The sequence below is a fragment of the Protopterus annectens genome, chromosome 16.part0, assembly GCF_019279795.1.
Source record: "Protopterus annectens isolate FY-2018-M chromosome 16.part0, PAN1.0, whole genome shotgun sequence".
In the NCBI taxonomy this organism is placed as follows: Eukaryota; Metazoa; Chordata; order Ceratodontiformes; family Protopteridae; genus Protopterus; species Protopterus annectens.
Window position 1 is genome coordinate 115,095,862 of NC_056750.1, and position 14,186 is coordinate 115,110,047.

At 39.2% G+C, this 14,186-nt stretch overlaps 1 protein-coding gene across 2 annotated transcripts in view; it reads right to left on the bottom strand.

Annotated features, from left to right (window-relative positions):
* Nucleotides 1-14,186, bottom strand: part of LOC122791057 (trichohyalin-like) — a 410,728-nt gene that overhangs the window by 82,876 nt on the left and 313,666 nt on the right. For both annotated transcript variants that reach the window (XM_044058832.1, XM_044058831.1), the window contains one exon: nt 5,086-5,119. In XM_044058832.1, coding sequence (XP_043914767.1) covers nt 5,086-5,119 — 34 coding nt within the window. The remainder of the gene's footprint in view (nt 1-5,085; nt 5,120-14,186) is intronic.

Sequence of the window (14,186 nt, forward strand, 5' to 3'; positions counted from 1 at the left end):
CTGTGTGGTGATGCCCTGGTTGCTAGGTATAGATCTTGTTTTTTTCCCTAACTCATCTATGTTGTTGCATACTCTATCTGCCAACTAGATTCTCATGTCCTCAGGCAAAGTGCTAAGGGCTTATTCCCTCACCAAATCATCTGCCAGCCCTTCAAAGTAGTGACCTGACACCCACTCACCCACCTATGAAAATAAGTGCGGAACTCAGCAATATAATCACACATACTTTCATCTGCCTTGCGTCTATGCTCAAAAAACTTTTTTCTATAAGCTTCAGGTGATGATTTAAAGTATTCCAATAAACAATTTTTAGCTGTATTATGATTTAAGCAATCAGTATCAGACAATTTAAAAACAGCAGTTACAGCTTTACCATGGAGTAAGGGGGTCAGGAACTGTACCCAGAGCCCCTGGTCAACATTATACTGTTTACATACCCTTTCAAACATATGAACAGTACTATCATAATTATCACCCTCTGAAAATTGTGGAGGAAATTTACTGACCTTTATTGCTTATGGGGTTCAGTTACTCCCTTCCCCATTACCTCCATGACCCTGGTGAAAAGTCAGCATTTTCTTTTCATGTTGCTTCTGCCTCTCATTTTCTTCAGCTTCTAGACATTTCAGTCTCTCTGCTGATTCTAGTTCCATCTGTTTCTCCTTTTCTTCAGCCTCCAAACACTGCAGTCTTTCTGCTGACACTAGTTCCAAATGTTTGGCCTCCAGTTCAAGTCTCTTTAACTCCAGACAAATTTTTAAATCCTCTGAGAAAAAAACTGAACTGTCCATTTTCTGAGAGCTGTACATCGCCAAGGCCAGTCTGGCTGTCTTCCTGGTTGCTGGTCTGTGATGCAGCTGTGGCTAAGGCTGAAATCATTTCTACTTTAGTCAGGTTGGCATGCACCAGTCCTTTGGCTTGGCACATCTCAGCCAAATGGCTTCTTGTCAGCTTGCCATAATCGTCTGCTAACATCCTTGCCTGCTCTCCATGACTAACTAAGCTAACAAAAAATAAATAAAACTATTGTGATATGAAACTCTAAATATCTACTATGTGACTGCTTGAGAGTAGAAACACCTTTATTAGTGATCACTGATTGCAGGCTACAGAAGTTTAATATCCACACCACTGAATCCCAACATGTGATGTGGTTATCCCTCCACTGCCACCAATATGTGATGTCTCACAACTGCCAAACAATATGTGACATGGATATCCCACCTCTGGGCCAGTAGTCAAGGAGCCTCAAACCTCACCACTGGCACCTGTAGGAAGATGTTCACTGGGAGGATAACAGGTACACATGTGTTATTTCCAGATGCAGCTCTCTGCATCAAGTGCAATTTCCCTTAAGAGCACACAGAGACCAAAGTCAGTCCAGAGTTGGTTCCTCTTTCTCCAGATCCCCAATAAGACTCTCCGCTGGCACAGCTATAGACTTGAGTCCTTAGCCAGAGTTCCAAGCCAAATCCTCCAACACTCTCTCTGTCCAACCAGTGCTTCATGTCCCTGCCCAAGTAGCTGACACACACTCTTTGTGATTTTGATTTGTACACACACACACACACACACACACACACACACACACACACACACACACACACACACACACACACACCTGGGAAAGGCTGGCACAGGTTTACTAGGATGATCGAAGGAAGCAATGGAACAATAAAATCCTTTTATTAAGCAATAAAAACATTGTTAAAATAACTGATAAGTGCTTTCATTTAATAAAGTATTAAACTTCATCAGACACCGTATGTTTACATTACTTCCTTATAAACTCAAATAGTTCATATTTATTGGATGAAAAAAGTGCAAATCAATCAATGAACCGACCACCATAGCCTGTATAAAAGGTACCACATACACAATAAAACCCAAAGAATTATGTATGTGTATGTCTGTGTATTATTAATAGAAAAAGCTTAATAAAATAAAATACTGAATGAAGCATTTCCATTGTTAAAACATATACATGTAAACATTTACAATAGTGCATATACATTTCTGTTCTCTTCCAGTAGGGCACACGGTGGATATGTTTTAAACACAAGCACTTTACAAATCCCTTTTGAATACAAAGCAGTTTGATATATGACATACAGTTCTAATACATGTGTAACGCAAGCATCTTATATAAATTATTTTGATATTCACAAATGACATATAATTATTTACAAAATTCCAGCTCGCTGTACTGGCAGTACCTTCTTTTGTCACAATAGTAATAAAATGAAAATAAATAAGTAAAACACACAGAAGGGAATTATTTCCACAATAACACACACTCTCGTGGGCATTATTGCTTGCATGTGCTCTCCCCTTAAACTTCCAGAATTGAATTCCCAAGAGAATTTATACTATATAGCCACCCAGAAAAAAATTCAGTTATAGCAATGGAACAAAAAGGTAATAAAAGAAAGTCATATGGAACAAAAGGATCATCTGTTGTTAAATTAAGCAGTAAAAAAAAGCTGTAAAAAAGGGAAGACTCTAACTATAACATGGATAGATTACAAAAAAAAAAAAAAAACATTCAACAGCATCCCACATTCATGGGTAATGGAATTTTTACAGATGTGTGAGATACACCCCACACTGATCAGTTACATTGCAATGACTATAAAACAGTGGCAAACTACTTTGCAACTTAGCCATGACAAAGGGGAAATGATTATCTCAGGGATACCAGTTCGAAGGGAATAGTCATTGGAAATGCAGTGGCATCATTCTTTACCCTCACTGGTAAGTCAGGAATCCAGAAGAAGTGTAAGGAAAATGATTCTCAGATCTTAGTTTACCTACAGAGTGCTCACTATGCAAGTAAAAATCACATGTAATGTGAGTGTCATGTGCACTAGCGTAAGAGTTTGATGTTTGAACCCCAATACCTCAGAGTGTTAGCTGGGAAATGCCTTTGCTATCCTGCTTCTCATTGGGATCGTGCAAAGAACACTCCTGTTAATCCCTGCACTGACTGATATTCAGCATTACCATCTTGCATGCTTTAAGACAGGTCTTAGGTTTCTCACACCATTTGCACCTGTTGGAAGGGGGTTGAATCCTTGTGCTTCTGATGGAGTGGCTAAATCTCTGGTAGTTCTGTCCGACTTTGGTGTTAAGCTGCTTCCTGAGACCATACAAGTAGTAGTCATATGGGTCTTTGCCGGTGATTTTACATGCCCTCATTAAAAAAAACACAGTAAACATTCTGCACAATACACATTCAGGTTATGCTCCTAACTGTGTGAGCAGCAAGAAAGACTTGAGAGGTTCTGGGGGTGCTGTGATCTCCTGGATCGATCCTGCATGTAATGCTGTGGCATGGAGTACCTGGAAGTGTGTGCTCTCATAAATGCAGGAAAATGAAAACTAAAAGAAATGCACTGAAGACACAGTCCCCAAGGAGTTTCCAACCATTATCTACTGCAGATGGCTTTTCCAAATAAGATTGGACTGTTTTATAAAATACTTGGAAACCAATGTTAAATAAGTGACTTTGGCAGTGAGTGGACATCAGGAAAACTTTTTCTACTGTGAATTATAATAATTTGTTCCTTGTCCATCAGCAGTTGACGTTATGCACTTTGATTCTGAAAAACAGACTACAATGCAGACCATCATCTGGGAGGCTTTAAATAAAGTTTGTTGAATGCCTATGTATGAAGCCAATGCAACTGGCATTTAACTCATTACAGCTGAGTGACACCTACAGGTGCTTCTGCAATTACATCCTACTGATGCCTCTGGACATTAAATATTGCTTGTATATATTTACATCAATAATCCCAAAACCATGCCACATACAAGGCATTAAAAGATTTCATCTTAAAGCTTACACATTGACAGACTCAGCTGTATTGATATTTGTTCTCTGTCTAGTACATGTTAAGAGATATTACTTGTTATTCACATACTTATATAGACATAAACATCATGTTTTTCTAACTATCTGAATAACTAAGCAATGCAGACAGAACTGTTTAGCCTCATATGAAAGCTCTCAGGTGGATGAACAAAATGCTGCAGATAATATGTATGTAACGAGTGGTTTCTGAGATGATGTAAGTTGTTTACAAAATATTACAAGCATAATAATGGCTGTGTTTACTGTGACTTATAAAATTCAGTTTAAGACCTAGAACCTAAAGAATACTACACTATAAAAATAGTTAGTGCTTACTTCTTTAGTAACATCTATGGTTCCAGAGATATGAACATTTGTTTGAAATCTGAGGACATAATTTGATTCTGTCAAAAAGATTAGGGTCCGCCCATTGGAAGTTATGCTGCAGACTTCCTGAGCTCCACTGGAGTGAATGAACTGAGTATCAGAGAGTGCTTGAAACAGTCAAAGGACTGAGACTTGGCAATCTGACACACATGCCATGATGATGAAGACATCATAACCTGGGGTGAAAGACTTCATGGAAGAGCATCAAATCTGATTGTAGCTGCCCATGTTCTGTGTACTGATGTTAAGCATTTTATAAAAATACTAAAAAGCTGTTTTTGGAGATTCAAGCAGAAAGTAAAATGGACTCTCTACACCAGATGGTACAGCAAGGCTTCCAGCTACACTGTTTAAAAACAAGGTGGGTAGGGGCCCATGACATGGGTGCGCATTACTTTTGAAGTGATTTGCAAACAAAGCAAAGCAATAAAATGGTCTGGAATGGCAAAAAAGATATCACAATTTCCACACAGTAGGGCCCTTCTTTAGTCTTGATATGAGGAAGTAGTACTTTATGAAGAGGGTATTGGGTAAGAGGCTCAATCTCCCTTGAATGTTTGATGCATAACAGCAAAGAAATTTAAGGATGCAGTGAAGTGTAATTCACTTTTGCACCCTGTTTCTGCTAAGGAATCCTTCTAAAAGTATATTTTGTAGAATACAGTTTTGCACAAAGAATTTCAAAACTCATTAATTGCTATTGCAATTAGTGAAACCCTGTAACCGAAAATAAAGCTCAGTACGACAAGTAAGTACTTCTGTCTAAACAGACAGACTGTTTTGAGAAGTGTAAAAAACATCTAAAAAAGGTCAGCAAAAAATATATAACAGCACATGCTTACCTGTGGTCAGAATTCTTTCAGTGTCTTCAAAGCACTAAAAAAGAGAAGAAATAAGACTTGATTATTGACACCCTTATCAGTGGTTTAAATGAGAAAAAGGAATGGCAGGGTGCATTTGTCTGTTGTATAATGGATTATCTTGGCACCTGAAACAAGAAAGCATGGAATGCCTGCAGCCTGTGTGATGCACAATTTTCTACAAGAATTCACTCACTGATTTGCCTTTTCCAGAGATTATTACTCATTTTTCCATTTTTAAATTAAAAAAAAAAAACACTGTGTCAAAATGCTTGTAATGCTTAAGTTTTCTGGATTCGTCCGTTATTCTATGGCAACACAAATGAAAAGCAATTTGAGTTAAATCAGTACTCTGAATAAAAAATAAAATAAAATAAATTCCCACTGCTCAGCAAGCAAACGCTGTAGTTCCGTAGAGTAGATATAATGCAAGTCACAAAGAAGGTGGAGTACAGCAGAAGTAAGAACAAAACTCCAAATTTAATTCCAAGAATGTGCACTTATAACATACAGATGAGCGCTTTCACCATTACAGCTTCTTCAGATCCTTGTATAAAAGTCACAGTAGACCTCCTTCATATTGTACTTCCCGGTACATGTACTAGAAACAACTTATATCCTGAAGTACATGTGGTTAAGAATAGACCTGTTTCTACAAAAGAAGGATCAGAACCTGTTGTTAAACCTAAGAAAACTACTACTTTGACTGATTCTAGCAATCTCTCAAGTTTGGATTTGACTTTTCCTCTGCCAGTGCGCATGGAGAAAGGTCCTCGCAGACCTCGCTCCATGAGCAGGGGCAGACAGAAGAGGAAATTATCAGGGGATTTTATGCCCCATCAGACTTTAAAGAGAATGTGGAACAACAAGCGTTAATTTACAATTTGTCCCACATTACTCTAACAGATGATGATACCAGTTTATTAAACAAAGGTTTGAATTTTATTCCTAAATGTCAGAGCAAACTGACTGATACAATGGTGGACTTAAAACTTTTTTGTAGGAATGTAATGCTTAGATTCATTTATAATGATTCTGAGAAAGAATCAGCACAGAGCAGGAAGTTTGCTTTTAAGAATTTAAGTGATTTTGTACCAACTCACCACCCATTAGTTGAAGCATTCCTTAAGTTAACAGAGGAGGAATTATATAGTTACTATAATACTCCATTGGGACCCCATAAACAGAAGAGGCGGGACAATTTGAGCTTTCGGGAACGTCAGTGTTTGAGGAAATTGCAGAATGATCCTACCATTATAATTAGACCAGCTGATAAAGGTGGGAAAGTTGTAGTCCTGGATATGTCATTTTATACGGAGGCTATGTCCTCCATGTTACAGGACAGGTTCTATGAACCTACTTCTATGGAACAGATTCACTCTGTTGTCAGATATATTCATGACATGCTTTATGACATTCTTAGAAGTAATTTAATAAATAAGGAGCTATATGGATACCTTATGATTTATACACCCACTATACCGATTATACAAGGTCTCCCCAAGGTACACAAAATATGAAGAACCCACCCATGAGACCCATAGTTTCTGGCCGTGGTTGGGTAACTGAACATCTTTCAGTTTTTGTGGAGAAACATCTGAGATGTGTATTGAATGACAATGTTACAGTCTTGAAGGATTCCAAGCAATTTTTGATTGATCTGTATGAATGTATTGGACACCATGATAGAATCTCTAGTTGTACTTTTGTGAATTTTGATATTCAATCTCTATTTACTGTAATACCTAATGATATAGGACTTGATTATGTGTTGAATTATCTGAAAGCACACAGTACTTACACTGCAGTATTGATAGACCTTATAGTTCATTTTCTAGAACTGGTCTTGGAGAACAACTTATTCATGTTCCAAGACCAGATCTATAAACAGCGTGATGGCATAGCTATGGGCACTCCATGTGCAAATAGCTACGCCAACATGTTCCTTGCACATTGGGAGGAACATGTTTTATTTTAGAATGCACTTTTCTGTGAACATGTGGTGTTCTAGAGAAGGTTTGTTGATGACCTTTTTGTTCTTTGGAATGGAACATCAGAACAGCTGGAATCAATGTTATCCATTATGAATGACTTAACTACATTCCTTACTTTTACCATGAATTATTCTACACATAGAATTGATTTTTTAGACTTATATATTGAGAGATTAACAGATGATATGATAAACACGGGGGGTCTACCGCAAGGCATGTTACTGCAATTCCTTGTTATTAAGGTCCAGTATGCACCCACAATTTGTTTTTAAGAATATAATGAAAGGACAGGCCATTAGAGCCTCGAGATTGAACCCCACTGAACAGGGGTTTATCTCAGAATTAGACAATCTAAGAAATACATTACTAACCCGGGGATACAAGGACAATGAGATTATACCATACATGGAGGAAGCATACATGTCACGCACCACTTCAGGTGCACCATACTTTGGACCCAGGGTCCAAGATCAAACCGTTGGAGATCATATGTTAAATAGATCTATTAAATTTTCTACTCTGTATACTTCTGATCAACATCAGTTAAAGGAAATTATTAGCAAACATTAGGATATTCTCCTGGTTGATGATGACTTGAAACGCATTGTGGGGGAGACACCAAGTTTCCTATTTCGGAATAGGAGCAACCTAAAGCGATTGCTTTGTCACCCCAGACATGATAGGAATATGAATAACATTGGTCACACTAAACTCTGTGGTCACTGCAACTTTTGTTCATTTATTGATAGTAGTGAGGTGTTTATACACCCAGATTTACACACCATTTTCTCTATTAAGGCAGATGCAGATTGTATGACACATAATGTGGTGTACCTAGCTACTTGTCAGGCATGCCCGAGTTTCTATGTTGGTAAAACTAACCGGCCGTTAAGGGATAGAATGAGAGAGCATATTTACCACATGAGAAAGGGCACCTTACACAGTGCCTTAGCAAAACATATTACCACCAATGACAATAATCATACTTTTTTGTTCCGGGTCCTAGAGATAATTGCTGTGAACAAGAGGGGTGGTAATACTATGAATCTTACTGAATCTAAGGAGACTGACTGGATCATTCATTTGAAAGCTGATAGGGGGCATGGGTTGAATGATAGAGCTTCTATAAAACCTAAGTTGAGACAATGCAGGAACATAAAATGAATTATTATCTATTTGTATATATTCTATCAATATTAACTTATCAGAATGTTTATTTACATGTTTTTAGGTCATTATGTATGTTTTACATATTCTTGTCTTATTTTACACCAACATGTTTAAATATGGGAGAGTTCTTTAAATTCTCCAGCATTGTTTTTAATTGATTAATTTTTTTAATTGATTAATTGAGCTGCTTATATAATGGGAGGTCTACTGTGACTTTTATACAAGGATCTGAAGAAGCTGTAATGGTGAAAGCGCTCATCCGTATGTTATAAGTGCACATTCTTGGAATTAAATTTGGAGTTTTGTTCTTACTTCTGCTGTACTCCGCCTTTTTTGTGACTTACATTAAATCAGTACTCTGCTGAGTGAAAGGCTGTACAAATGTAATAATTTTAGTGAAGGATCCATTGGATAAACTTCTGCTTACAGAAACACAGAAGGTTAATCAATATTCTGGGCTACCATGTCCATGTAACACTGGTCTCACTACTGGTAGGAGGTTCTCCAAATGATCCATCAATAACCATACATGGCAAGCAGCTACATTCATGCAGCGCCACTATTCAGAGGAAGGAGGAGGAATTTACTGCTGTGCTACTCAGAAGTGGAAACATCCCACATTCATCATGAATATTATATTCTCACCTGTGTTACTGTCATAGTGACATACAGGAGGATTAAACAGCAGTTGCATATGCGGAGCTGAACATGACCTGCAGTAATCAATGGTCATGCAAAAGCCTTAGAAAATTCTATACATTAAGTTTATGCTCCAAAGCTTTGTTATTCTTAAGGGTTTATGACAACCTTTTTTTTCCTAAAAGCAGCGTAACATATCATCAACAATACTGCTGAGAAAAGAAGAGCACATTCAAGTTACGCCATGCCTCGATCTGTAGTACGTTACTTTGTAAGCAATACTTGTTTGGATTACATTGCTGATAAATACATTCAGTCATACTGTATATTCTAATGGTTTGAAAACTGAAAATGCTGTTTGATGGTCACATTGCACAGATAGGACAGCTTAAAACCAAAAATCTGTGCATGATAAAAATGCCTAATATTTGTGTGGTAGCCCAACATACATGCACTATGCATTGATGTAATCCCATTTTATGACTCATGCTAGTGTAAGACCATATACAAACAATTGGTTGCACAAAGCTTGCATGTTTAAATGTGTAATGTTCATGAAAAACAAAATAAAATAAAATAATATGGTAGCCTGTTACAAATTTTTCATACAGATACATTCCACACATAGATATACTGCTACTGTCATAAGAAAAGGTTTGGTGGTCCATTAAGTATTTCTGTTATACTTGTAAGTTCACTTTGTTTTCAAAGCATGCTGTTTCCTTGTACCTTAAATCAAGAATGTCCTTACATTCATCACATATACTCTGGAATGCCCTGTCGGTGTGTCTATCACTTCCTCTAGCACCATACCAGACTTTTCTGGCCACAGTAATCAGGAAAGAGACATAGATGTTTCATATATGAGAACCAAAACCATCATTGCATCAATCAGCTTCATGGTGCTTGCTGTAGCATAGCGATATAAGTGACTTAAAGCATGACCCCTTACATCTTCAGTATGGTGCTTGTTGTAGCATAGCGATATGAGTGACTTAAAGCATGACCCCTTACATCTTCAGTACGGTGCTTGCTGTAGCATAGGGATATGAGTGACTTAAAGCATGACCCCTTACATCTTCAGTATGGTGCTTGCTGTAGCATGGGGATACGAGTGACTTAAAGCATGACCCCTTACATCTTCAGTACGGTGCTTGCTGTAGCATGGGGATACGAGTGACTTAAAACATGACCCCTTACATCTTCAGTATGGTGCTTGCTGTAGCATAGCGATATGAGTGACTTAAAGCGTGACCCCTTACATCTTCAGTACGGTGCTTGCTGTAGCATAGGGATATAAGTGACTTAAAGCATGACCCCTTACATCTTCAGTATGTTGCTTGCTGTAGCATGGGGATACGAGTGACTTAAAACATGACCCCTTACATCTTCAGTATGGTGCTTGCTGTAGCATAGCGATATGAGTGACTTAAAGCGTGACCCCTTACATCTTCAGTACGGTGCTTGCTGTAGCATAGGGATATAAGTGACTTAAAGCATGACCCCTTACATCTTCAGTATGTTGCTTGCTGTAGCATAGGGATATGAGTGACTTAAAGCATGACCCCTTACATCTTCAGTATGGTGCTTGCTGTAGCATAGGGATATGAGTGAATTAAAGCATGACCCCTTACATCTTCAGTATGGTGCTTGCTGTGGCATAGGGATACGAGTGACTTAAAGCATGACCCCTTACATCTTCAGTATGGTGCTTGCTGTGGCATAGGGATACAAGTGACTTAAAGCATGACCCCTTACATCTTCAGTATGGTGCTTGCTGTAGCATAGGGATATGAGTGAATTAAAGCATGACCCCTTACATCTTCAGTATGGTGCTTGCTGTGGCATAGGGATATGAGTGAATTAAAGCATGACCCCTTACATCTTCAGTATGGTGCTTGCTGTGGCATAGGGATACGAGTGACTTAAAGGATGACCCCTTACATCTTCAGTATGGTGCTTGCTGTAGCATAGGGATATGAGTGAATTAAAGCATGACCCCTTACATCTTCAGTATGGTGCTTGCTGTGGCATAGGGATACGAGTGACTTAAAGCATGACCCCTTACATCTTCAGTATGGTGCTTGCTGTAGCATAGGGATATGAGTGAATTAAAGCATGACCCCTTACATCTTCAGTATGGTGCTTGCTGTAGCATAGGGATATGAGTGAATTAAAGCATGACCCCTTATATCTTCAGTATACCAACGGTTGTACTGCACCTGCAGGCTAAAGGAGGAAGAGGGGGTGGGAGAAGTCACAGTAAAAAAAATCTTTTACAGTATGATGATTTCCATCATCATACCCGATGTGGTCTTCCATGCACTTTACTTCCACGGAACTACCTTATGGACATGACAGGGATTTTGTTCTCATTTCTCCAAGAATCATTCAATGCTTACAGCTTATACAGCATTGTTTGATGCCAGTTTCATCTGGTATGCAAATGGATCTATTGTCAGTTCTCTTTCAGTAACCCTCACTACCATTACCTTCAAAATTCAATATGCATTCATAGAAGGACAGCAGTGGCTGTAGGACTTCATAATAGTTCTCTTCTCCAGTAAAAATGAACCATGAAATCTGTAACCACTGCAAAACTACTTTGTCTGACACTAGCTCATTAACTTAAGTTGGATACTCATGTTAGCACTATTGTTACCTGTGCATACCAAAACGTCAGAGTCCTCTACAAAGCTAAGTCCTTCCTCAGTGACCACTCAAGGCTGCCACTGCCTGTGCATTCCTTGTTTTTAACGTGTTCTGGAGTATGTGTACTTCTGCTCCATTTCAGTTATGTCTGATTTGACCTACAGCAAGACTGCTAGGTTTGTTATCAATCCTGCCTTATTTCGTCACTTCACATCACTGACTACCCTAAAATGACTTGACATAGAATCGTTCCTCCCTTCCTCTTGCGTCTGTGTTTTTATTTTTGCCTTCTTTCTATTAGAAAACCTCAGAAATGATGATTCCTGCACTCTCTGCTTAAGTGATACATCCTCACCAAGAAATGTATGCTGTTTCAGTGGTTATTTCCTGATCATGTATTCTGCTCACAACAAAACTTGGGGAACTGTTTTGGCATTTATAGTGACCAAAGTATGGGATAAACTGAGTTACGCCTGTGGTCATAGTTTCGTATCATTCTGAAGACAGCGACAATGTCATTGCTAAGCTGTATTACCAGTGGTTCTGGCACACCTGTCCTCATCATAGTATCTGCAGTTCATGCTTGCTTTCTTTAATCCTTCACCTGTACCCTCTCCCTTTTCTTAATGCTCCTCCTTTTTTTCTGTTCAATGAAAACCGCATTCACCATTCTATAAACTGGCATCCTTAGACACAATGACCATTTATTGTTTCCTTCATGGTGAGAAATGGTGCTGAATGTTTTGGCCAGGACCTGGTGAGAGATGGTGTTGAATGGTTTGGACAGGTCCTGGTGAGAGATGGTGTTGAATGCTTTGGACAGGTCCTGGTGAGAGATGGTGTTGAATGCTTTGGAGAGGTCCGGGTGAGAGATGATGTTGAATGCTTTAGACAGGTCCTGGTGAGAGATGGTGTTGAATGTTTTGGCCAGGTCCTAGAGACAGATGATGTCAAATGTTTTGGCCAGGTCCTGGAGAGAGATGGTGTTGAATGTTTTGGCCAGGTCCTGGAGAGAGATAATGTCAAATGTTTTGGCCAGGTCTTGGTGAGAGATGATGTTGAATGTTTTGGCCAGGTCCTGCAGAGAGATAGTGTCGGATATTTTGGCCAGGTCCTGGTGAAAGATGGTGTTGAATGTTTTGGCCAGGTCCTGGAGAGAGATAGTGTTGACTGTTTTGGCCAGGTCCTGGTGAGAGATGGTGCTGAATGATTTGGACAGGTCCTGGCGAGAGATGGTGTTGAATGTTTTGGCCAGGTCCTGGTGAGAGATGGTGTTGAATGTTTTGGCCAGGTCCTGGTGAGAGATGGTGTTGAATGTTTTGGCCAGGTCCTGGAGAGAGATAATGTCAAATGTTTTGGCCAGGTCTTGGTGAGAGATGATGTTGAATGTTTTGGCCAGGTCCTGCAGAGAGATAGTGTCGGATATTTTGGCCAGGTCCTGGTGAAAGATGGTGTTGAATGTTTTGGCCAGGTCCTGGAGAGAGATAGTGTTGACTGTTTTGGCCAGGTCCTGGTGAGAGATGGTGCTGAATGATTTGGACAGGTCCTGGCGAGAGATGGTGTTGAATGTTTTGGCCAGGTCCTGGTGAGAGATGGTGTTGAATGTTTTGGCCAGGTCCTGGTGAGAGATGGTGTTGAATGCTTTGGACAGGTCCTGGTGAGAGATGGTGTTGAATGTTTGGCCAGGTCCTGGAGAGAGCTGGTGTTGAATGTTTTGGCCAGGTCCTGGAGAGAGCTGGTGTTGAATGTTTTGGCCAGGTCCTGGTGAGAGATGGTGTTGAATGTTTGGCCAGGTCCCGGAGAGAGATGGTGTTGAATATTTTGGCCAGGTCCTGGTGAGGGATGGTTTGAATGTTTTGGACAGATCTAGGAATAAGGACGATACAAGGTTTCTGGTATTTCTGTTTTTATTCATGGCATCTGCAAAGTCAAGTATGGCAGTAGTGGTACTACAGCTGGGATAAAAACCATGTTGTGCGGGGTTGAGAAGATTGTTTATTGTAAGGTATTGAAGTAATTTAGAAAGGATACACTTTTCTAATATTTTAGATAATGGTGATAGGATGGTTACTTGTTTGAAGTTGGAATAGTCAGCAGAGGTTGTCCTTTATGAAGAGGATGTATGCCTTCTTCCAAATGGCTGGGACATGAGATTCTAGAATAGATCTATTTCTTAGTATAGGTATTGGATATGACACTGCTTCAGCTGCAGTTTTTAGGAATTCAGGATGAAGGTTGTCTGCAACAGAGGTTGTAGATTTTAGTACTGGGGATATTTTCTTATGGTGGGGACAGATTTGAGTGAGAAGTGGGCTTCCATGGGGTTTTGTTGGTGGAGGGGGGTTGGTTTGATGGTGAGGTTGTCACTGATAAATGAGGCTACAGTTTGAAGGAAGTATTTGTTAATGTTTTTCCTGCTTTTTAGGCCTTGTGTCTTAGCACCATTAGATGCCTACTGTTTTTAGATAGCCATGTTGCTAGATTAACTATTTTTCTCCAGATGGGAGCATGTTCATTTTGTTATTATTGCCATTATTGTTGTAGTCCTTGTTACTCAGTTTCATAGCTGTATACTTTCACATTAGATCAGAGGAATATTTGATCTTTTTTCACTGATGTAACAGAACA